This window comes from Glycine max, chromosome 8 (assembly GCF_000004515.6).
Source record: "Glycine max cultivar Williams 82 chromosome 8, Glycine_max_v4.0, whole genome shotgun sequence".
In the NCBI taxonomy this organism is placed as follows: Eukaryota; Viridiplantae; Streptophyta; class Magnoliopsida; order Fabales; family Fabaceae; genus Glycine; species Glycine max.
In genome coordinates this window covers 21,088,286-21,112,226 of record NC_038244.2, presented here as the reverse complement: position 1 = coordinate 21,112,226, position 23,941 = coordinate 21,088,286, and the positions used below count along the sequence as shown (strand labels likewise).

General features: G+C 35.1%; 1 protein-coding gene and 2 pseudogenes across 1 annotated transcript; all 3 read left to right on the top strand.

Annotated features, from left to right (window-relative positions):
• The first annotated feature begins 1,778 nt into the window (after positions 1–1,778).
• On the top strand, positions 1,779–3,818 carry LOC100794866 (UDP-glycosyltransferase 83A1). Its single transcript, XM_003530384.5, has 2 exons — positions 1,779–2,519; positions 2,773–3,818. Exons 1-2 carry the CDS (start codon positions 2,027–2,029, stop codon positions 3,621–3,623), a joined length of 1,344 nt encoding a protein of 447 aa, XP_003530432.1. The 5' UTR covers positions 1,779–2,026; the 3' UTR covers positions 3,624–3,818.
• Positions 3,819–7,084: 3,266 nt separating this feature from the next.
• On the top strand, positions 7,085–12,964 carry LOC102659424 (UDP-glycosyltransferase 83A1-like; annotated as a pseudogene).
• Positions 12,965–13,157: 193 nt separating this feature from the next.
• LOC100794346 (uncharacterized) lies at positions 13,158–13,941 on the top strand (annotated as a pseudogene).
• Positions 13,942–23,941: the final 10,000 nt, after the last annotated feature.

The following is a 23,941-nucleotide window of genomic DNA, read 5'->3' as shown; positions in this document are numbered from 1 at the left end:
CCTTTTGGGTCGTTCAAAACTCTTGGCTCCCAAAACGTTCGAAAAAAGCTTGCTTTCTTGTTTTTAAACTTCTAATAAAATGGCAAAAAGTTGTTGAAAACTTTAAGTGTCCTTTTCTGTGTGACTCAAGATATTCAACGTTTAACTTCCTATCTTCAATCATTGCTCCCAAGATATGTAAGCATTGACCAAGAAATCACAATATATATTCTTGTATGAAATTTTATATAAAAATAATAATAATAATAATAACAGTGGGACAGGGAGACATGTAAAAATATAACTCACAAATATGAAAATGTAATATGTCGCCCACGAAAGCAACACGGGAGAGCAAGACACTTAAATTTATTTGAATTAATGCACCAAGCACCACTCATGCGAGTCCTTTATAACCTCCTTTGTTGTAATAAGATTAAATAATGAGAAGGAAAAAGAGTAAAAGTTAACAATGAAGCAATTAAAACATTAAGGCAAGTGTAATCCACTGAAGATAGAATGGCTTGCGGTCCAATTAAAATCATATAGTATCATCTCGCAAATTAAGTGCTGGTGCGGTGCCTATACATGCAATCAGTGCAATGCAACGGTGCGGTTTGATAAGCTAGGTAGCAGAGCAGGAGATTGCCATAAATCTTATATTTCATATACCAAATTGTTTGGATATCAACCAAGGGCTCCATCCTTTGGTATATGTGCATAATTGATTATTGATTATATATATAAAATAAAGTAATTTTTTAATGTATGAAAAAAAAATTAAGTGTAAAGATTTTGAGCAGTCAATTTTGTGACCGTAGCTAAATCCGTTGTGCGTGTCCCTAGTAAAACTAATAATCGAAGCCAACGGAGCATTGTTTGTCCACGAAGAGCTATTCATGGAGAACGAGCTTTTTTGTCGTAACACGTCCGTTTGCTTTAAATGTTTTTAATCATGAATTTAATACACCTCAGGTTTATTGTTTTTAATTATATATACAGAGTAAATTTTTTTACATTATCATCAATTAATTAAAAATTATCGTTAATTTGTATGAATTTTACTTTTAGTGTAATGATTAGGAACAAACATACTATCTCTTCGGGAAAAAAAACATACTGTGATGTTTTGCAATTAAATAAGTATAAAATTCTTTATATTGTTTGTAGATATTTTATTAATTCAGTTTTCATACATTATATCAATAAAAAAATTATTTTTTATATGATTTTTACGATAATTTATATAAAAGTCAATAAAATTATATAAATAATAATTATTTTTGTCTAAACATATATCCTGATTCAAAGATAATTTTATTCAAGATACTATGGAACACTAAATTTTTGTTGGTATTAAATTTATATATGCGTATACAATACAATTTTTTTTTACAGTATCAACACACAATTTTTTTTTTAAATTATTCTCTTAAAAGTAAATAAATATATGTATTTAAAATAATATACTAAAAAAATTATATATTAAAATATGTATATGCCGTGAGGAATTAATTTCTGATGCAGAGCAAATAAGACGAAAATAAAATAAATGCTTATACAAAAAAAAAATGCTCTTAGCTTGCAAAGAAATATTTTTTATATTTATAATTTTACTGAAAAGACAGTAAATTGTTTTTAAAATTTAACTGAAATATGTAACTTTTTTATAATAATTATTTCAAAAGTGATATTTGTACTATTTTCTTTTCTAATAAATTGACGGTCTAAAATTTTTTATAAGCGCACTGGCACTTTAAAAAAATTAGACTAAAAACATGCTTACCTTATAAGAGCTAACGTTTTTCCAGGCTTTGGCTTTTGTTCGTGTTCTCTGAAAATGAGACAATCTTAGTTCGATATGTTTGTACCTGCAATAGCGTGGATGTAGATGAACCTAGTACTCATGTAGTATTGTACCAAAAAGTCAATACATCTTTTATGACAACTGAATAAAACGCTTGCCCAAGCAACAATCACTCACACTAACTATATCTTTCAATCTCCCAAGAACTCATTCTCCAAGAGCCAATTTTTTTCAACCACCATGGCCACCCCTCACTTTCTTCTTATACCATATCCAGTTCTAGGCCATGTGAATCCCCTTATCCAGTTGTCTCAGATTCTAATCAAACATGGTTGCAACATCACTTTTCTCAACACAGAGTTCAGCCACAAAAGGTTGAACAACAACACTGGTGCTGCTGGCCTTGACAACCTCAGGAGATCAGGGATAAAGTTCGTGGCACTCCCTGATGGCTTAGGCCCAGAAGATGATAGAAGTGACCAGAAGAAAGTTGTTCTCTCAATCAAAACCAACATGCCCTCTATGCTTCCCAAGCTCATACAAGATGTCAATGCTTCAGATGTTAGCAATAAGATCACTTGTATTGTTGCCACATTGAGCATGACTTGGGCCTTGAAAGTTGGCCACAATTTGGGAATCAAAGGGGCTCTTCTATGGCCAGCATCAGCAACTTCTTTGGCCTTGTGTGATTTCATCCCAAGGCTGATTCATGATGGGGTTATAGATTCACGTGGTAAGAATAATAATATTTTTTCAATAAATATTAATTATTAATTTATTATTTTTTGTTATTAGATTTTTTTTTCTTTTTTTTTTTGTGTGATTTGTTTTCTTCTTTTATAATTACTCAATCAATCTTATATTTTCTGATTCTTGTTACACATTATAGTACTTTTGTGTCAAAATTTTGAGAAATTACTAATCGTATTTGTATACTAACTACTAATGGGAAGGTTTCATTGTTTTTAATTTCTTTGGAATTGAAGGGGTCCCCATCAGAAGACAACAAATCCAATTCTCCTCAAATATGCCTTTGATGGACACACAGAACTTTCCATGGCGTGGACATGATAAGTTGCACTTTGACCATCTTGTGCAAGAGATGCAAACTATGAGGTTAGGAGAGTGGTGGCTTTGCAACACTACGTATAACCTTGAGCCAGCAATTTTTTCCATATCAGCGAGGCTCCTACCAATTGGTCCATTGATGGGGAGTGACAGCAACAAGAGTTCATTCTGGGAAGAAGACACAACTTGTTTGGAGTGGTTAGATCAGCAACTGGCTCAATCTGTTGTATATGTTTCCTTTGGAAGTATGGCAGTGATGGACCCCAACCAATTTAATGAATTAGCTCTTGGACTTGATCTTCTTGACAAGCCTTTTATTTGGGTTGTACGTCCAAGTAATGACAGCAAGGTAAGTATTAATGAATACCCACATGAATTCCATGGAAGTAGAGGCAAAGTTGTGGGTTGGGCACCACAAAAGAAGATATTGAACCATCCTGCATTGGCTTGCTTCATTAGTCACTGTGGTTGGAATTCTACTGTGGAAGGTGTGTGTGGTGGCATACCTTTCTTGTGCTGGCCATTTGCCAAGGATCAACTTGTTAACAAATCTTATGTTTGTGATGTGTGGAAGATTGGACTTGGATTAGATAAGGATGAAAATGGAATAATTTCTAAGGGAGAGATAAGGAAGAAGGTGGATCAACTACTTCTTGATGAAGACATAAAAGAAAGATCGTTGAAAATGAAGGAATTGACTATGAATAACATAGGCAAATTTGGTCAGTCTTCAAAAAATCTTGAAAAGTTTATCAACTGGGCAAAGTAATAATAATATTTTTGGCAATAGTTTGGATTGGAAGTTGTTGTTTTATTTTATTTTTATTTGAAGGTTTGAAATTTATTTCGTACACATATTTATGAAGTAGACAACTTAATCTCTGAAAATGTTAGGAGCTATCGTATACATCCCATTTGTATTATGGAGTTCATTCAATGAATCATGTGTCCCTTTTATTCATTATTACTAGCCTATCTGGCTGTGTTACATAATTGTAGAGTTTTCAATAATTTCTTTTGGTTTGATTCAGCTGACACTAGTCAGAACAGAGTAAGGCCAAGGGCATGGTTTTTCTTGCCAAAACTTGTACCCAGTATTGACTTTAAGAAACATTTTCAAAACCTCACTAGTATGTGATCGCAAGGTCCAAAAATATAATATACGTGCATTGTGAAAATAAATGGACTAAAGTCAGAGAAGCAAGAACTGAGACTGTATATACAAGTTTTGGCAAACTGTGTATGTCTAGTCTCTAGGTGAATCATTAGATTGCGTAACAAATAGTTTATATTATGTAATAATACTAATAAATGTTTGACATAAATTGTTTTGTTTTAATTCTTCTTTTCTTTTTTGGTGAATTCGTTTCAATCCTTCTGATAAAATAAAAAAAGAACGAACTTCAAATTACTATCAAATCATATCTATAGATCATTGTGATTTTAAACATCATATTATTTTCCATAAAACTATAGAGGGAGGGAGAATCCCGCATAAATTCTTTCACAATTCTTCGTCCCACAATTTTTAAGAAGGTAAAACAATTGTTTGTTGTGAAGAAAAAACTATATTGTGCTGTCCCAAATTTTCAACATTTTTCTTATGTAATAATACTAATAAATGTTTGCTCTGTTTTAATGTTTCTCTCATTTCAGTTTTCACTACATGTTTTTGTGATTTATTAACATGTAAGACATACATGGATAAAGATGAATATTAGAATTTTTAAAAAAATTATTCTTTAATGGATAGGTTAGTTAATTAGTGTGTGAAAATTATTGTAAACTAAAAGAATGTAGTAAGAACTTTATTTAATACCTCAATAAAAATATTTTTGATTTAGAGGAAGAAAATATTTTTTTTTGTTAAAATAGAATTTAAGAGATATATCTCACAAAATGAAATATAATTATTTTATATTATTTTTCTTCTTCAAAACAAATACATCCTAAAGTTCGGTGCAGCTTTCTCTTGCGTATGTACTTCATCTTGATTTACAAGGGTTTTTTTTTGTCCTTTTTAAAATCTACGGTTTAAACTTTAAATCAGAAATTTTCCCCGATCGTAGTCTTTAGTTGACTTTTCTTGAAGAGCATTCTTGTTGATTTGCTCGCTGAACTATATTTATTGCTATTTACTTGAATGCGTATGCACTTACACGATATGAATTGAAAAATTAAAACTATATAAAATACTACCATATAAAAAATAAGCAAAATTATATTTTTGTCCCTTATTTTTTATTTTGATTTCCCTTTAAAATTATTCATTTATTTTATCTTTTTTTTATCCAATCACGTACTCTTAATTCTCAAGCGCAGATTTAGACGTCGATGACAGGAATGTTAGACGATCACATGTCACATCCTGATTGAACGAGTCATGATTGGATATCGACTCTATGAACGATGAAATACATTATTGTTGTCGGTCAATCAGAACATGACATATGATAATTATCATCCAATTAGAACACGACTGATAACAATCAATATTCGTGTGTAACCGTAAACGTCTAAATTTAAACTTGGGACCAAGATTACCGATAAAAAAAATGACAAAATACATAAATAATTAAAAAAAATCAAAATCAAAATTAAAGAAAACTAAAAGAACTAAATTTGCAATTTAAAAAAAAAAAGTATGGTTAAATACTTTTGAGTTTTGACTTGTCCCTGGCAGCATGGCCCTGAGTGTCACTTAGTCATTTCAGCTTGACAAGTAACTTACAACATTATTACGACATGTGACTCTGATAGTATAAAGTTTTACAGCCAACAACAAACTAATAAAAGTCTCCTTGGATTGGAAGGAGAAATCTAACGCTTTCATGGCTTCACACAATTAATGTTGGCACTCTTAAATGTTAAATGTGGACATTATTTTTAAAGTACATATTTGGTAAGATACTTTAATAGAATTTGAATTCGTGGGACTCGCAGTCCGCGCGGGTTATGGATCAATTTTTTTAAACGGTCCATGATTATGTCATATATTTTTGCTCACCCCGCTTAACCCGCGGACTATGCGGGTTTGGCCCACGGGTCCGCGGGTTGCCCAAAGCCCGCATTAAGTTTGATTTATGTGACCTTGACCCAATTATATTAGGTTTAATTTTCTCTTTTTCACTTTAAACTTTTCTTTTAAAACAATAGATAAAGAAATATATTAGATAAGATAAAGATTTAAAGATAAAAATAAAAGATTTAAATTAAAAGATAGTAAAGATAAAAAAGAATAAGATAAGATAAATAAAAGATAATAAAAATAAAAGATTAAGATAAAAAAGATAAGTAATAACATGCTAAAAATCTTCCTTTTTGATATTTTCTTGATCTTTTTCTCTTTTAATCTATCATTTTTATATCAGCAAGCCATAAATAATAAAAATATCAATTCTTATCATTTAAGTCAAAAATAATTGTTAAATAAATATTTTTAAAGATATTTCAATATATTTTTATTATAAAAAATAGCTCACATCAGAGATGAAGATGTTTAAATTTCAAATTTTAGATTTATTGTTTGAATTTTCTTTTGTTAAGACATTATTTATTTTATTGATGTAATTGACTAGTTATTGAGATTTTATTTACATTTGTATTGAACTTAATTTCATTACATTGTATTTTTATTAAAATTGAAATTCTTTTAAAATTAGGCCCACGGACCGGCCCGTTTGACCCGCAGGGTCTGCGGGGCGGGGGCGGACCAATTTATTTGGTCCGTGTAAGAAGTGGGGCGGACTGGCCCGGTCCGCTGCCAATGCAGACTTATGCGGGTGGGCCTTACGCGGAGCGGGCCGACTCGCTTACCCACCCCTAGTTATTAGACCTAATCCTGTTAGTATTCATGCAATTAATTAATCAGAACTGTTAGGACGATTTATATATTACTGTGATCATGATAAACCAAATTTAAAATACGCATACGGAATTTGAATATTGCCTATCTTAATTGAGGAAAACGATGTTAGGTTCATGAAAACATTTGGTCTAACTTGAAGAAGGTAAGAATAATATTTCACTCAATCTTGTTATAGTTAATTTTATTTTTCTAGTTACATACAAATTTCATCAAGCGTCTATTTTGCCAAAGTTAAGAAAATAATACTCTAAAATTTTTGTTTCACATTTGTGGAAGGTATTAAAAGTACTCACCTTACCATGACCAAATTATGTTGTATGTGTACATGAGTATTTATTTGTCAAAAAATCGGGGATAAACACATGGGTCTTTTCCATGATTCATGACAATTAGATTTATACTAATAGATCATGAACAATTAAATGTATGTGACACTGCATATTAACCTAAAACATTAAAATTCAAATTTATGGGTCTATCATTCACTTATATAGTGTTCAACTTTCTCATTTTTGTATGATGTAGGACTTCATCTCACACTTATACTCAAATACTTTCAATATGCACTTTTGATTTTGAAATGTCTAATTAATATGTCACTCAAACAAGTTTTGTTACTATGGTAACTCCTTTTGGATATTGCAAAGTGATTTTGATTTGCAATAAACCATACGAGTACATTAGGTCATTATTGGACATTAGGTCGTCATTTGACTATGTTGTCCGGTTTTGCACACTCTATATAAATAAAGTAAAACCTTCAACCTAGCTAGTTTTTGAAATTGAGTTAGGCTTGCATTTAAATTCTAAAAAAAAATTAGTAGTCCATTTTGATTGCTTTCAAAAACTAGGGGAGCTTACATCACCCCAACATGGGGGTGCATACATTTTCATTACAAAAAAAGAAAATATCAATGTTATTATTTTGATTTAGAAATCCAAAATGCATAATGATGGATTTGGCTTTTTCAGTTAATTTGCAAATGTATAAAAATGAAAGAAAAAATTATTAACTTTTTCCATTGCAATTGCAGGAGTAGCAAACAAAAAACAAGAAATTCAACTTTCCCCAAATATGCCTATGATGGATCCTACAGACCTCCCATGGGGTGGCCTAGGTAAGATTTACTTCCCTCACATAGCTCAAGAGATGAAAACCTTGGAGTCAGAAGAATGGTGACTTGGCAACAACACTTTTGATCTTGAGCCAGGAGCACTTGCCATATCTCCAAGGCTCTTCCCAATTGGCCCATTGATGGAAAATGACACCAACATAAATTCATTATGGGAAGAAGACACACCTTGCCAAGATTGGTTGGATCAACAACCACCTCAATCTGTTGTGTATGTTTCTTTTGGAAGTTTAGCAATAGTTGAACCAAGCCAATTCAAAGAACTAGCTCTAGGACTTGATCTCTTTAACATGCCTTTTTCTTTGGGTTGTACGTCCCAGTAATAATAACAAGGTAAATCGTGCATTCCCTGATGAATTCCTTGGAAGTAAAGGCAAAATTGTCAATTGGGTACCTCAAAGGAAGATATTGAACCTCCCTACCATAGCTTGCTTTATTAGTCACTGTGATTGGAATTCTACTATATAAGGTGTATGTAGTGGCGTACCTTTCTTGTGTTGGCCATTTGTCACTGACCAATTTGTTAATAGTTCGTATATTTGTGATGTGTGGAAGGTTGAATTGAAATTAGACAAGGGTGAGAATGGATTAATATTGAAGGGAGAGATAAGGAAGAAGGTTAACCAATTGCTTGGGAATGAAGACATAAATGTAAGACTAAAATATCAAACCTATAATGTTACAACCAACAAAACGAAACACAGGTCATTAAAAAATGTAGAAAACAAATTCAGAATATACCTCCAGCCATTGTCATGAAAGAGCTGCTTTGTTTTTTATTCTTCCAAGCTCTCACTCTCTTTCTATAGATGGTGTATCAAACGAAAATGAAATATATGAGCTTAGGGACCAAATACATGTACTATATATAGGCATTCTACCATCAAGAATGCATTTAGTAGCCATTAACACTCATTGATGTCATTTAGTATTCAGCCTTTCAACTCTAAAACTAATGGAGCACTTGGCCTTCCAAGTCCAAAATGTATAGACTACTGTTAAGGAGTTAATCAAAGCTTTTAATTAAAAATCATTACATTCTCCCACTTGGTTCAAACATTTTGACTCATTGGCTAAGATAAGTCAATGCACAATTTCCTTAAGAAATTGATGTGATCCTTACTAGGAGCGGATTGCTTGATACATGTCACAGAGTTTGGATGACGCCACTTTCAGAGAGGGAAGATAAGTAAGGGTAGACGCCACAAAGATTACCTTGATAAGTCCGAGATTGGTTCAACAAGAACCCAGAAAGAAGCTTTCCAAAATATTCACAAAATGCCAAAAGACCCTCTATTGAAAACGAGTTCAATACATATAGTGTATATGAGGTGCAGTTGGAAAGGCACCAATTTTATTTAATTTAAAATTAAAATGAAAAATAGAAAAAAAATGGCATGGACCTTCAAATTAGTTTGGGCCAAAATGACAACGAAAAAAATAGAAATAGAAAAAACATATTTGGCATAGGCCTTCAAATTAGTTTGGACCTTCAGCAACAATTAAGATTCTTGGTAGTACTTCTGTCACTAGGCCTTTATCCTTCTCTACTTGGGCCTTGTTAAGTATGTTTGATACCATTTGTTGGAGGATATCCACTGACTATTTGGTCCTACTCCTAGTTATAGGTCTCTGTATTTGGGCAGTCTTAGAATTCTCATCATTCCCTCATTCTTGAAAATTCTACCATCAAGAATGCATTTAGTAGTCATTACCACCCATTGATGTCATTTAGTATTCGGCCTTTCAACTCTAAAACTAATGGAGCACTTGACCTTCCAAGTCCAAAATGTACAGACTACTATATAGGAGTTAATCAAAGTTTTTAATTAAAAATTATTACATTCTTCCACTTGGTCCAAACGTTTTGACTCATTGGCTAAGATAAGTCAATGCACAATTTACTTAAGAAATGAACATGTGAATCATAGCAATAGTTTCTCTTATAACTAGTAATATCATCCAAGTATTACGACATGTTCAATTTTCCAAATAGTATACTCAATGTGGTAATAAAACTTAATGAATAAACCCAATGTTTATTCTTGGTCTAAAACATAAATTTTCTCAAATAAATCAATGTGCACCTGAATATGAGAAATTTCACAATATAAGAGTTTCAACTCTAACCTTTATGTATACAATCATAAAGTGGAACCAAGTTTCATTCTCTCTACATGATCCTTGAACTTAAACGGTGGCATGCCCTTAGTCAAAGGATCAATTATCATTAGCTCTGTGCTTATATGCTTAATGACCACTTTCTTGTCTTTTACTCTTTCTCTAATGGCTAAGTACTTAATGTTGATGTGCTTTCTTCGAATTCCATTTTTGTTATTCTTAGCCATAAAGATAGCAGCTGAGTTATTGCAAAAAATTCTCAAAGGCCATTAAATAGTATCAACTATCTTCAACCTATAAATGAAACTCTTAAGCCATACACCATGTGATGTAGCCTCAAAACAAGAGACAAACTCAACTTACATGGTAGAAGTAGCAATCAAAGTCTGCTTAACACTCCTCCATGAAATATCTCTACCAGTCATCATGAAAATGTACTCAAATGTTAATTTGTGTGAATCAACAGAACCAACAAAGTCTGAGTCTGAATAACCAATCACGTCTAGATTGTTTGTCTATCTATACATAAGCATGTATTCTTTGGTCCTTTGAAGGTACCTCATCACTTTCTTTGCAACTCTCCAGTGGTCAATACCTGGATTACTCTGATATCTTCCTAACATTCCAACTACAAAAGCAATATCAAGCCTTGTGCATACTTGAGCATACATGAAGCTTTCAACAACTGAAGCATAAGAAATGTTTTTCATATGTTCCCAAATTCATTCTTTGGGCATTGGTTCAAATTAAACTTATCACCCTTCACAATTGGAGTGGCACTTGGTGAACAATCTTTTGTCCAAAATCTCTCTAAATTTTGTTAATATAGGTTTCCTGTAATAGACTTAAAATACCTTGAGGTCTATCTCTATGAATCTTAATGCCAATGACATAAGATGTGTCACCCATATCCTTCATGTCAAAATTCTTAAAGAGAAATGGTTTCACCTTATGAAGCAAACCCCGGCCATTGGATGCAAATATCATCTACATATAAAACAAGAAAACATATTTTACTCCAACTAACCTTATGGTATATGCATTGATCCATGGGGTTTTCATCAAAACAAAATGAAGAAATTATCCCATGAAACTTAAGGTACCACTGGCGGAAGGCTTATTTTAAACCATATATAGATTTCTTAAGCTTGCAAACCAAATGCTCACCACTACTAGAGGAAAAGCCTTCAGGTTGTTTTATATAAACCTCCTCCTCTAAATCACCATTAAGAAAGATTGTTTTCACATCCATTTGTAGCAACTCAAGGTCAAATGAGCAACTAATGCCAAGATAATACAAAGAGAATTTTTTTTAGATATAGGAGAAAATGTCTCTTATGTAATCGATTCCTTCTTTTTAAGTAAATCCCTTTGCAACGAGTCTTGCCTTGTATCTCTCAATGTTGCCTAATGAATACCTTTTGGTCCTAAAGACCCATTTATAGCCAATGGCCTTTGCCCCCATTAGGCAACTCTACAAGGTTCCAAACTTCATTACTTTGCATGAAATTCATTTCATCCTTCATGGCATCATACCATAAATTTGACTTTTTACAACTCATGGCTTGATCAAAAGTTTCTAAATTATTTTCAGCTCCAATATTATAGTCATATTCTTGCAAATATACAATATAAACACTAAGAATAGCTTATTTTCTTACTCTAGTAGATCTCTTTAATGCTACATCAACATTTTCTTATGGATCATGTTGTTCAGTTGGTTGTTCAACATTTTCTTGATGATCAACTTGATCTACTGAATTATCAGCAACAAGTTGTGGAATGTCAGTTATTTGTTGTTCATCATCCCTTTGAACTTGAGGGGTATGAATTACAACCAATCTTTCACTTGATGGAAGGTTAAGACTATATATGATCAATTTCAGAACTTAAGTCCCTCAATTGATCACTTCCACTGATCAAGTCGTTTTCAAGAAACTTGGCATTTCTTGATTCCACAATCCTAGTAATATGATGTGGACAGTAAAACCTATAACCTTTAGACATTTTGGCATATCCAATGAAATACCCACTAATAGTCCTCGGGTCAAGTTTCTTCTCTTATGGGTTTTATATTTTTACCTAAGATGGACAACCCCAAATGCGCATATGTTTCAAACTCAGTTTCCAACCTTTTAACAACTCAAAAGGTGTCTTTGGGACAACCTTAGTTGGAACACATTTTAATGTATACACTGTCGTCTTTAGTGCTTTAACCCACAAGGATTTAGGAAGATTAAAGTTGCTAAGCATACTTCGTACCATGTCAAATAATGTTTGGTTCCTTCTTTTTGCAACATCATTATGATTTGGAGAATCAGGCATAATGTACTGGGCAACAATCCCATATTCTTGAAGAAACTTTGCAAAGGGACTAGGTACTTCTCCATTCTTAGTATATCTGCCATAATATTCTCCACCTATATCTGATCTCACTATTTTTATTTGTTTGCAACATTGGTTCTCAACTTCAGCCTTAAAGACTTTGAAGGCATCCAATGCTTCATTATTATTATGAAGCAAATAAACATTCATATATCATGAATAATCATCTATAAAGGTGATAAATATAGTTTTGACCACATGTATCCATATCTGGACAACGAATGTTAGTATGAATTACTTCTATTATGCTTGAACTCTTATTAACACCTTTCTTAGACATGTTGGTCTGCTTACCCTTAATGCAGTCCACACAAGTCTTAAAGTCAGCAAAATCTAGAGTATTGAGTACCCTATCTTTCACTAACCTTCATTATTGTCTGATGGTTCTCTTTTTTAATATGTAGCTCCCGCTTTATATTCTTTAGCACTCTATATTCTCTTTTTTTAAATATGTTTTTCTTTATTCTTACTTCTAGGGTTCCTAAACATCACGAGAGATCTCTCTCGCTGTACCTCTCTGCCGGAACCATGATTTCCACGCAGGGCGACCACCACCACCACCATCAGCTGCAGCTTCTCAGCTCTGCCGACACCCCTCGATAGTAGTTCACTGCAGATTGTGTCGAGCTCTTCTCCATCAAGCAGGAACCCATGTCACTCACTCTTCTGCCGTTACGATCCTGCATTTTGTGAATTTGAAACTAGGCTAGCAATGCCACCACCCATGCCTCCCCCTCAATAATCACTGAATCTCAATTTTGGGATTTTTAGGCCTGCATTTCTCATTCCTTCCAAAATGGGTGAGAAAGAGTCAGAGAAGCTAATTTGGGAACAAATGAGAACTCCCACAGTTGCCACTCCCATTACACCACAACACCCAACATTACCAAAACTTCTTGTCCTTCTCATTCTCTTCTTCTTTGTCACCTACATCATATACACGCTCAAGCTTGTCTCCACCTCACGCACCTGCAAAGACACCCTATTCTCCACCGACACCTTCTCCAAAACCATCATCGCCGTCAATGCCATCGCCTCCGCCATCGCAGTTCTCAAACGAGGCTCCCGTGAGACAAATCTTGAGGACCGGACCAACCTCTTCCACTTGGTGTTCGGAATCGCGGCGTCGACCAAGCTATGGGACCAAAGGAAAAGCTACATCAAACTCTAGTACATAGCGAGGGACATGCACGATGTGGTGTGGCTCGACGAGAAGGTGAAATCAAAGGAAAACAATAGCGACACACTCCTGTCGTGCAAATCTCTGATGACACAACAATGCTTAAGTACACGAACAAGCAAGGGCATCGGTCGGCGATTAGGATCTCACGGATCGTGTCAGAGGCGCTGCGACTGGGGATGAAGGACATGCAGTGGTTCATGATGAGCGATGACGACTCCATTTTCTTCACCGAAAACCTAATTCACATTTTGAGAAAATACAATCACAATCGTTCTATTAGATGGGGAGTTTGTCGGAGAGTCACTTGCAAAACATTTTCTTCTCTTACAACATGGCCTATGGCGGAGGAGGTTTTGCAATTAGTTATCCTCTTGCGAAGGCTCTTCACATAATGTAGGACCATGGAGGAAGAGCTCTTTTGTTTTAGTTTTATTTTATTATTATTGTTGTTGTTGTTGTTGTTGTTCTACATTCTGTTTTATCATGTGGCTTATGTGATTTTTTTCTACTGTACTACAACAGGTTCATGCCCATAGCAACTTGGGTAATCTTATGAAAGCTCAAGGCTAGGTGCAAGAAGTAAGTCCTAACATTTAATAATTTATTGTCATGTTTAAGTGGTATTCTTTTGAGTTTTGAGGTTTTTCTACGACCTATAATTTTGTTCAAGTGCTTCTTTCTTCTTCTTTTTGGTATTTGGAACTGGAAAGTGTTCATTGTACATGTCAATAGACAAAGTGGCTCTAAATTCCTTTCAAAGGGGGCTATTGTATTTCTTTTCAGTGGTTTTGGACACAAACTGATGGAGTGGAGGAGACAAAGAGAGGTATAGAGAGCAAGAAGGTCAAGTGCTATGGTAGATATGGATACTTTGAAGCCAATCAAGTGGTTCACTACATGTATGAACAGACTAATCATGTATTGGACCATCAATCTAATTCTAACATGTTACAATCTGCTTTGTGTATATTGGTTGTAGGGGATAGATCTTGACATCCAAAATCCACATTCCTCTTCATTCTTGTTGTATGACCATAGATACAAAAGTTTCGAGTCTGCATGAAGTACAAGGGTAAAACATGGTTAAATCATTTTCCTCTAATACGCTTTTGGTAGTGCATGTGTAATTCAGTATTTCCACCAAATTTCTTAGTATATAATGTACTGCAGTTTTTTTTAGTGTGTATAAAAATCTAAATACTTCACTTGCATATGGCTATTGGCCACCATTACAATTTATTCAATGAATAAGTATTGACGAGGAATAACACAAATTTTTTGCTTGTGTCAACACTTTGTGGACAAGCATACGACACAAAAAGAATATGACATGATGAGTGTATCTTCAAAGATCATGGATAGTTTTATTCTTAACTGCAATATGTCTTCTTCCGTTGTTCATCTTCACAAGCCCAATTTTGACTCTCTTAGGCCAAGATGAGAGCATAACAGAAGTGGCAAGAACCATTTGTATTTGCTCAATTCCTATCTTATTTTCTTATATTGTCTCAAACAACTGCCAGACATTCCTTCAATCTCAAAGCAATAATGTCATTATTTCATTTTTGGCAGCTTTATCAATAATCATTCACGTGTCCCTCTCCTGGCTATTCACCATGCAATTCAAGTATGGGATTCCTAGGGCAATGATTTCAACAATTTTGGCATACTGGATTCCCAATATTGGTCAACTGATATTTATTACATGTGATTGGTGCCCTGAAACATGGAAAGGTTTCTCTTTTTTAGCATTCAAAGATCTTTGGCCTGCTTCCAAGCTTTCCATTTCATTTGGTGCCATGTTATCGTGAGCTTTTTTCTCTGTCAACTAAAGGGGTTAATAAGTTCTTTATAAATGCCATGATTGCTGAATAAATTTGGATTTCCTTTATATAGGAAATTGGATATAGATTAATGTATATGATGATAGAGGACTGAGCTACACTAAGGTAAGTAAGAGCTAATTGATAAACGTTTTCTTGCTCATTTTATTCACTGATATGGTTTATATAGTGATGTCATTGATGAATACAAAGCCAATCATTGGCTGTTCACAATATGACAAATTTTGTTATGGGATAATAACCATAATAGGTAGTGGAGTAGGTAACTAATTTAGTGATCCTAACTAATTCTGTAGAGCAAGAATGAGATAAGGTCACTGATAGTCCAGGAAATGGGCATGCTTCCTTAGTATCCTTTTGGGCCTGCTGTTGGGAGCTTGGCTTGTGTTGCTATCATATGTATTCCTAACTTGGAAGTTGTTGTATATTTTATAGTCTTGACCTCTTCTCTCTTAGCATAATTAAAATTAAATTTTATTATTTATAGTATTAACATCAATGGATGGGAAATGATGATAGCATTTGGTTTCATGGCTGCAACAAGGTAAATGACATGTTTTACCTTTCTATAGTTATTGTCATTGATTTTGTCATCATCTATAAAATAGTATATCAAGCTTAAGCTGCCATTTGATTTTTCATTTATCGTTGATTTGGCGTAGAATATTAGCTTTATATATAATAAAAATAATGAATGATATAATGAGAAAAATAAAATGAATGAATATAAGAATTAAAATACGCTCCTACCAATATTTCACATGTATAATTTGGTTCAGGGTTGTTTAATTATCCCAAATAAATAAGATTAAATAACTCTAAAATGATTGATATTTAAGATATCATAATTATTAACTCTGATTTACCTTTATAAAATAACTAGTCTGCAACCCGTGCACATGCACGGGTTGTTTTTCATGGACACCAAAATGATAAGGCTGATTAATAGGGACTTAGTTAGTAAAATTGCAATCACAGTAGTATAATTGAAGATTAGATAGATATGTATTTATAATGTTGGTAAAAGAGAGCTTGTTCAAACAAAATAAACAAAATAGAATTACATATAAAATGAAAATTATTGCCACTTCCTTTCTCTTCTAATGACTATTTCCCAAATTCTTTCGTGTGGCCGGTAGTAGAATGATACCTCGTCCCTATGATGGAAATCATTTTTCCTGAGAAACTTATACCATGGCCGGATGATACTTTTATCTTTAATGCCGTGGTCGAGCGTAACGACGTCCCATTGCAAAGGAGGTGCATTCTTCCTTATAATTGTCAAGTGATTGTCACATTCTTTCAGATATTTCCTTGCATGTGATGGGATTTCCTGCATATCATTTATATAGATTAATAATGTGATTGAAATTCTCATAATAATGCAAGTTAATCTGATTGCATGTTACTAGCGGTTGGGGAGCACCCAGTATACATTGGGTTATTTTTGTTGTCCAGATATGTTGGCGGGAATGAAGTATTGGTTTGCCACATGTCTGTTGATTCAAGGGAGGTGTAAAATGTAAATAAAAAATGGTGTTATCATCGCAGGCAAAGAAGTTGATGATGATAGACTCATAGACTTTTAAATCTGCCCTGACCTCTACGAGTCCATCTGCAAAAAAATATCTGCCTCGGTGTTGTTGGACTCATATTGGGTAGGTTGCTCCATTGTATTTGAACCGAACTTCTTGTGGGTAATTCGGTGCCCATTGTTCATGGTAGAATGGGGGTATTTCTATGAATGTCTGGATACAAAAAGGAAGAAATTGTATGAAAAGAAATAATATGTCAAAAGAGAAAATGGAAAAAGTTAAAGGAACTAAACCAAAATGATATAAAGTTCCATGCGAAAACTACAACCAAAGGATAACTAAAGTATTTGAAAATCAGTAATATATGAAATGTCAAGAATGAAATGCAAAATAGAGCAAAAATACTATAATTGAAGCATAACTGAAGTATGATGAATATACAATTGAAAAGCAAAGTCAAAATGCTATATATTTAAAGTAATAATGTGGTAAATCGAAAAGCATGCAAATGCAATGGAAGCATGGAAGCCAGCAAAAAGAGACAAAAATAGAACAAGGAAGGCAGGAAACAGGGAAAAAAAACAAAAGAATTGTAACTCTAAACAAATAATATGATCAATCAAAAACCATGCAAATGGAATGTAAGGAATAACAAACAGATGCAAGGGAACAAAAAAAAACTTTTTCTATTTTAAACTATAACCTGGTCATTGTGCAAAGCCACTCTGAATTGGATGATTGCAGGTGGTCTTACAATTGGATATATGATCTGCATGAACACAAGATTTAGTAATGTAAAAAATTTAAAGTGAAAAAATAATCCGTTGGAAGATATCAACTTTTTAAGAGACACTCCTTACTCTGGTTGAGGCGGTGGAAGATGCGATACTCATTTTGGGTTTGTCTGAAGTTGTGAAAGTATGGTGATAGGCTGTTGAAATGAAGTTTCCAAAGAAACCTGTAATATGGCTTAATATTTGAGTGAACTTGATTAGTTGATTTATCTTCTCAATGCCATAAGTGGCGGTAGGTTTTTGTTGGAAATGGTGCAACTCAATAGTTGCTTCTTGAATGGGAAAGCTAGTGATGATGTGAAGCGTCTGAACGTGAATAGTTATGGAAGTAACCAAACGGTTTTTTTTTGAATGGTTTCAGAACTGATTGGACTTTAGTGTTGTTTGTGGTGTGCATGTAATAGTTGGGCCTTAAATGGGTTAATTTTTTCTATGAGGTTTTCGCCTTAATGGATTAATTAATAGATTAATAATGTAAAGTTTACCCAATGACTAAACTATTTTACACGTTCTTGTGGTGGTAATTAAATTTCTTGATGATTATTATTTTGTTATTAATAAAAGGACGATGTATATATGTATGTATTTTTCTGACTGTGTGTTTGTGTCAAAGCGGTTATGTTTCATTAAGGAGGCACTTTTTAAAAAATTATAGATTGCTTGTTGTTATTGTTGGTGGATTCTTAGTATTTAAAATCAATGGAATTGTCTGCAAGAAGTGATCACAAAAGAGTAGCATTGTTTCAGAAAGCATGACAAAAGAATTGAAACTGATAGTCAATTCTCAATATTTAATATCAATCGAATTGTATTGAAGATTGTAATAAGTTAAATTATATAATGCAGTCATAATGCAATGTGGAAGAATTGATTATTAAAGAATAGGACTGTTTGAAAAAGCATGACAATAGAATTGAACCTGATATTAAACAACTGAAATTTATCTTTTAATGTTTCTGAACACTTCTTTGAATACTACATTGGTAATGGAATTCATGCTTTTCTGCTCATCATCATGAATCAGGATTTTTAATCATTTTGCTGAGTTGACCCTTAACAATGCAACATATAGATGGCCATGAGTGAATACAGGTTTTGGCAAATAAAGTCCAACCATGGATAGTGTCGCAACATGCCCTTTTGCGGGCGAGCAAGGCGAGGCTCACGGGTGCGCTTTCCAAAGGAGGAAAGATGCGAGGAGTCGCCACCAACGTTTATTTGTGGAAAACGTCGGGAAAACCGAAGGAAACCGGTCAAAATGAAAATTCTAAGTTCGGGAGTTGTATTTACGCTTGAGGAAGGTATTAGCACCTCTTACGTTTGTCTCAAAGGACAACAGCCTATTTTTTAGAATTGTGGAAATTGTGTTACCTTAACTTTATTTCTTTTTATTTTTTGAGGTCGACAAAAGCGGGGCTCTTGCTCCTACGTACCCTCCATCAAAGAGGAAATCAGACCTACGTAGTTCTTTCTTATGCGTGAATCAAGTGATTCTTTTTACTTGAAGGGTGATCATTTTAAGGCGCTGGACCTTAAAAATGATCCATTTTACTTAGTAAGAAACTGAAATGATAAAATTTCAAAACCTATTTTTGTGGACGAGCTTGACTAGGCGAGTTTGATTTTAGCCTTAGTTTCACTTTAGTTATTTGTCAATTCAATTAAGAATGAGAAATCCCAAAGAGAAAACGTCCGATTGATTTTTCGCTTTATTTTACTAAAAAAGTACTTTTTGATTATTATATTATTATTTTACCTCTTTTTTGATTTCCAATGTGGTTACGGCACGACCGAACGATCGGAATTCATTTTAACCGAAATTAACGGATGATGCAATTCAAACGATCGGTGGAAATTTATTTTATTTTTAGATTAGGCGAGAAATGACTTAAATAAATGGCTTAAGCACGTCAAAAAGGGGTATAAAAAGTAAATGAAAACGAGAATAAAAATACATGAAACAAAATGTGGACCACCACGGGTACATAGAATGAATTGAAAAGCTCGGTTTGAGGTACTTACCCGTTGAAGACTGAAGAAAACGAAGAACGAACGACGAATCTTAAAGAACGGTCGAGAATCTTCGCGTAATTACTCACGGAAACGTTACGGAAGCACCTCGGCTTGGATTTTCTTCACGGAAACAATTTTCCTCAGCAATTTCGAGAGAGAGAGAAGTGCCTAAGAAGCTGAACCCCTTTCTTCTTCACTCCTCCCCCTATTTATAGCATAATAGGGGAGGAGCTTGCCACCCAGCTCGCCCAGGCGAGCAAGGTTGCTTCCTCCAGAAGCAACAGCCTTCTGGAGGAAGGATCTGGAAGGCCCAAGTGGGCTAGATTGCTATTTGTACCCCCCTTTTTACTAAATGCACCCCCTTCTATTTTTTTTGGTAATTCTTTTTCTGCAACGTTACGAAACTTTACGAATTTCGTAACGATACTTATTTTTCTCCCGCAAGGTTACGAATCTTTACGGATTATGTATTTACTCTTTTTTAGCTTTCGAAGAAGTTACAGAAACTTACAAATTGCGCAAAAACACCTCTTTTCGATTTCCGCCACATTACGGAATTTCACGGATTGCGCAAGCCTACATCCTTTTGATGTCTGACACGTCTCGGGACTTCATTCATTGTGCAACAAAGGACGCCAAGTGTCTCGAAGCGGTCAATCAAAGGTTTTATATCATCAAATAATAATCCCCGAACGAAATTAGGGTATGACAGTTGCCCCTTTTTACTTACCTCTCATCGAAGATAAGAGGAAAGCAAAGATAGGACACTGATTTTGTCCGTCCTGCCCTTTCCATGATGACGACCCTCGTCTCTACTCCTTCTTTTTCTTCTGCACAAAACAAAACACAAACAACAACAAGAACAACGAATATAATATACATATACATATATACACATATTTGGCGAAGGAACCGATCTGGAAAATAACAGAATAACGTATTTCCCAGTCACCAGAGGCTTCGCGCTTGATAATGGAGGACACATGAATAGCGCTAGGCAATGACATTCGTGGGGCTCCGACCAAAGGTGGAGAATGGAGGATTGCCTTGAGGGTCCGCACTTAGGCAATCATGAAACACAACTCCAAACTCGAAAGTGGAGGACACATGAACAGTGCTAGGCAATAACATTCATGGGGCTCCGAAAAAGGTGGAGAATGGAGGATTGCCTTGAGGGTTCGCACTTAGGCAATCATGAAACTTAGCTCCAAACTCGAAAGTGGAGGACACATGAACAACGCTAAGCAATAACATTCATGGGGCTCCGAAAAAGGTGGAGAATGGAGGATTGCCTTGAGGGTCTGCACTTAGGCAATCATGAAACTTAGCTCCAAACTCGAACCGAAAAAGGGGGAGAATGGATGATTGCCTTGAGGGTCCGCACTTAGGCAATCATGAAACTTAGCTCCAAACTCGAACCGAAAAAAGGGGGAGAATGGAGGATTGCCTTGAGGGTCCGCACTTAGGCAATCATGAAACACAGCTCCAAACTCGAAAGTGGAGGACACATGAACAGCGCTAGGCAATAACATTCATGGGGCTCCGAAAAAGGTGGAGAATGGAGGATTGCCTTGAGGGTCCGTACTTAGGCAATCATGAAACTTAGCTCCAAAGTCGAACCGAAAAAGGGGGAGAATGGAGGATTGCCTTGAGAGTCCGCACTTAGGCAATCATGAAACACAGCACCAAACTCGAAAGTGGAGGACACATGAACAGCGCTAGGCAATTACATTCATGGGGCTCCGAAAAAGGTGGAGAATGGAGGATTGCCTTGAGGGTCCGCACTTAGGCAATCATGAAACTTAGTTCCAAACTCGAACCGAAAAAGGGGGAGAATGGAGGATTGCCTTGAGGGTCCGCACTTAGGCAATCATGAAACACAGCTCCAAACTCGAAGGTGGAAGACACATGAACAGCGCTAGGCAATAACATTCATGGGGCTCCGAAAAAGGTGGAGAATGGAGGATTTCCTTGAGGGTCCTCACTTAGGCAATCATGAAACACAGCTCCAAACTCGAAAGTGGAGGACACATGAACAGCCCTAGGCAATAACGTTCATGGGGCTCCGAAAAAGGGTGAGAATAGAGGATTGCCTTGAGGGTCCTCACTTAGGCAATCATGAAACACAGCTCCAAACTCGAAAGTGGAGGACACATGAATAGCCCTAGGCAACAACGTTCATGGGGCTCCAAAAAAGGGTGAGAATGGAGGATTTCCTTGAAGGTCCTCACTTAGGCAATCATGAAACACAGCTCCAAACTCGAAAATGGAGGACACATGAACAGCCCTAGGCAATAACATTCATGGGGCTCCGAAAAAGAGTGAGAATGGAGGATTGCCTTGAGGGTCCTCACTTAGGCAATCATGAAACACAGCTCCAAACTCGAAAATGGAGGACACATGAACAGCCCTAGGCAATAACATTCATGGGGCTCCGAAAAAAGGGGTTGGCGGGACCGAACGGTCCACCGGGTTTTTCCACCTGAAAGGCAAACATGCTTTTTGTAAAGAAAAATAAATCATTCGCGAGAGCACCATATCTTAGAGAAACAATATACTTGTGCCAAGGGTAATCTTCCTTGTAACCGAGAATAAAGGGCAGGACGTCAACTTTTAGCTTTCAAATGAACATGCAGGGGAAACATCGGGCTAAGCTGAAAATAAATCACTCATAGTGTATAAAACTCACAAGGCAAGTGTTTTATCCTATTCCCAAACCATAACTGCACCATGACTCTATTTTGCACACGATTTCCTATCGAATCAAAGATCAAACGTATGATCACGGACCAATAGGATTTTCTCGAGGGTGGTGTTTTTGGAGAGGAAGCTGGGTGTTTCGGTCTTTTCTTCTTTGTTTACGTGGGGTGGGATATTGCCAATCGAAAAATGATTTCGAGTGGCAATCTGGCTTGAAGAATTTTTGCCCTCTTTCCTTCATTGATCGAGAATTGCTTCTTTTCCCTTTTCACTTCCTTTCGATCTTTGATCGGGAATCCTTCCTTCCTTTCTTTTGTTCTTTTCTTTATTTTCATCTTTTTCTTTTTCTTTCTTTCCATTTCTTCCTTTTCTTTCTTTTTACTTCTCCTTCCCCATCCCTTTCTTTGGGAAATCGGGTTTTAGCATTCTATTCGCTCTCCCTTGAGGAGATTCCGCTGTCCTTTGCTTTAGGGGAAAGAATGAGGATTCCTTTTTTAAGGCCAAGGTTCAAAAAGGTCTAAGGTTGTGTTTCAATGGGGTCTTTTATCGTGGGAACCCAATCTTGATATCTGGGGCGAAACAAATTTGGGTGTCAAGGTGTCGATTTCGGGCCGAGCTTCCACATTGTTCCATAAGGCACGCGTGATAATGATGATTTGAAAACAACGTGCAAAATTGGTCATGACTACAGCCAGGTGGGCACTCAAGCATCCTGTTTATGGCATTGTGATACTACGGTTGGGAAATTACACAGACAGACCCAACGTTTCCAAGTTATGTTCTTTCATCAGTTCAATGAATTCATCCATCCTTATCTCGGTTCATTCCGGAAAATAAACTCTTAGCATCAGTCCCTTGTTTCCAGAAGATACGTTTGCTCTTTACGAATAATTTATACTTCTTAACTATAACATGTCGACCTTTGCGGTCTTTCTTTCTCTTTACTTTTTGTTTTATTTTTATATATGTTCACTAAAACTATACACCTGTGGTCCTTTATGAGGAAAACCTTTCTTTGTACATCTATATTTTTATACATGACAAACTTTTTCTGTACACACATTAGAACTTTTCTTTTTACGTCACACGGTCTATATACAAACCCTATTTACATTCAAAGATTTTTCATTTTTCCCAACACACACTTATAGTTCACACAAAAGTTTCTTCATATACACTCGTTGCTCACACACACAAGAATTCCTTTCCACGCATCATTTACACACAAAGAATCCTTCTATACACATTTTCCTTTTACATACATGTATAAATAAAAACCTTTTTCTTTTCTTTATGAACATGACTTTTATTCACAACGCTTCTTTCTTTTTATTAGGATTTTTGGTTCATTTTATTTTTAGGACGGCGTTCCTAAATGAAAAACTCTACACGGTTCCGAAATTTCAACAAACACTATTGACAACAACGAAACAAGTACCGACGTAACAACTCAAACGATATGTATGTACAAAACAAAAGTCAAAACATGAAAAATACGTTAGTCCCTTAGT

Bases quoted from the DNA above. Each gene is read 5' to 3' on its own strand.
- LOC100794866 (XM_003530384.5), top strand. From the start codon at position 2,027: ATGGCCACCCCTCACTTTCTTCTTATACCATATCCAGTTCTAGGCCAT. The intron at 2,520-2,772 runs GTAAGAATAATA...TTGGAATTGAAG, and splicing joins TGGGGTTATAGATTCACGTG to GGGTCCCCATCAGAAGACAA.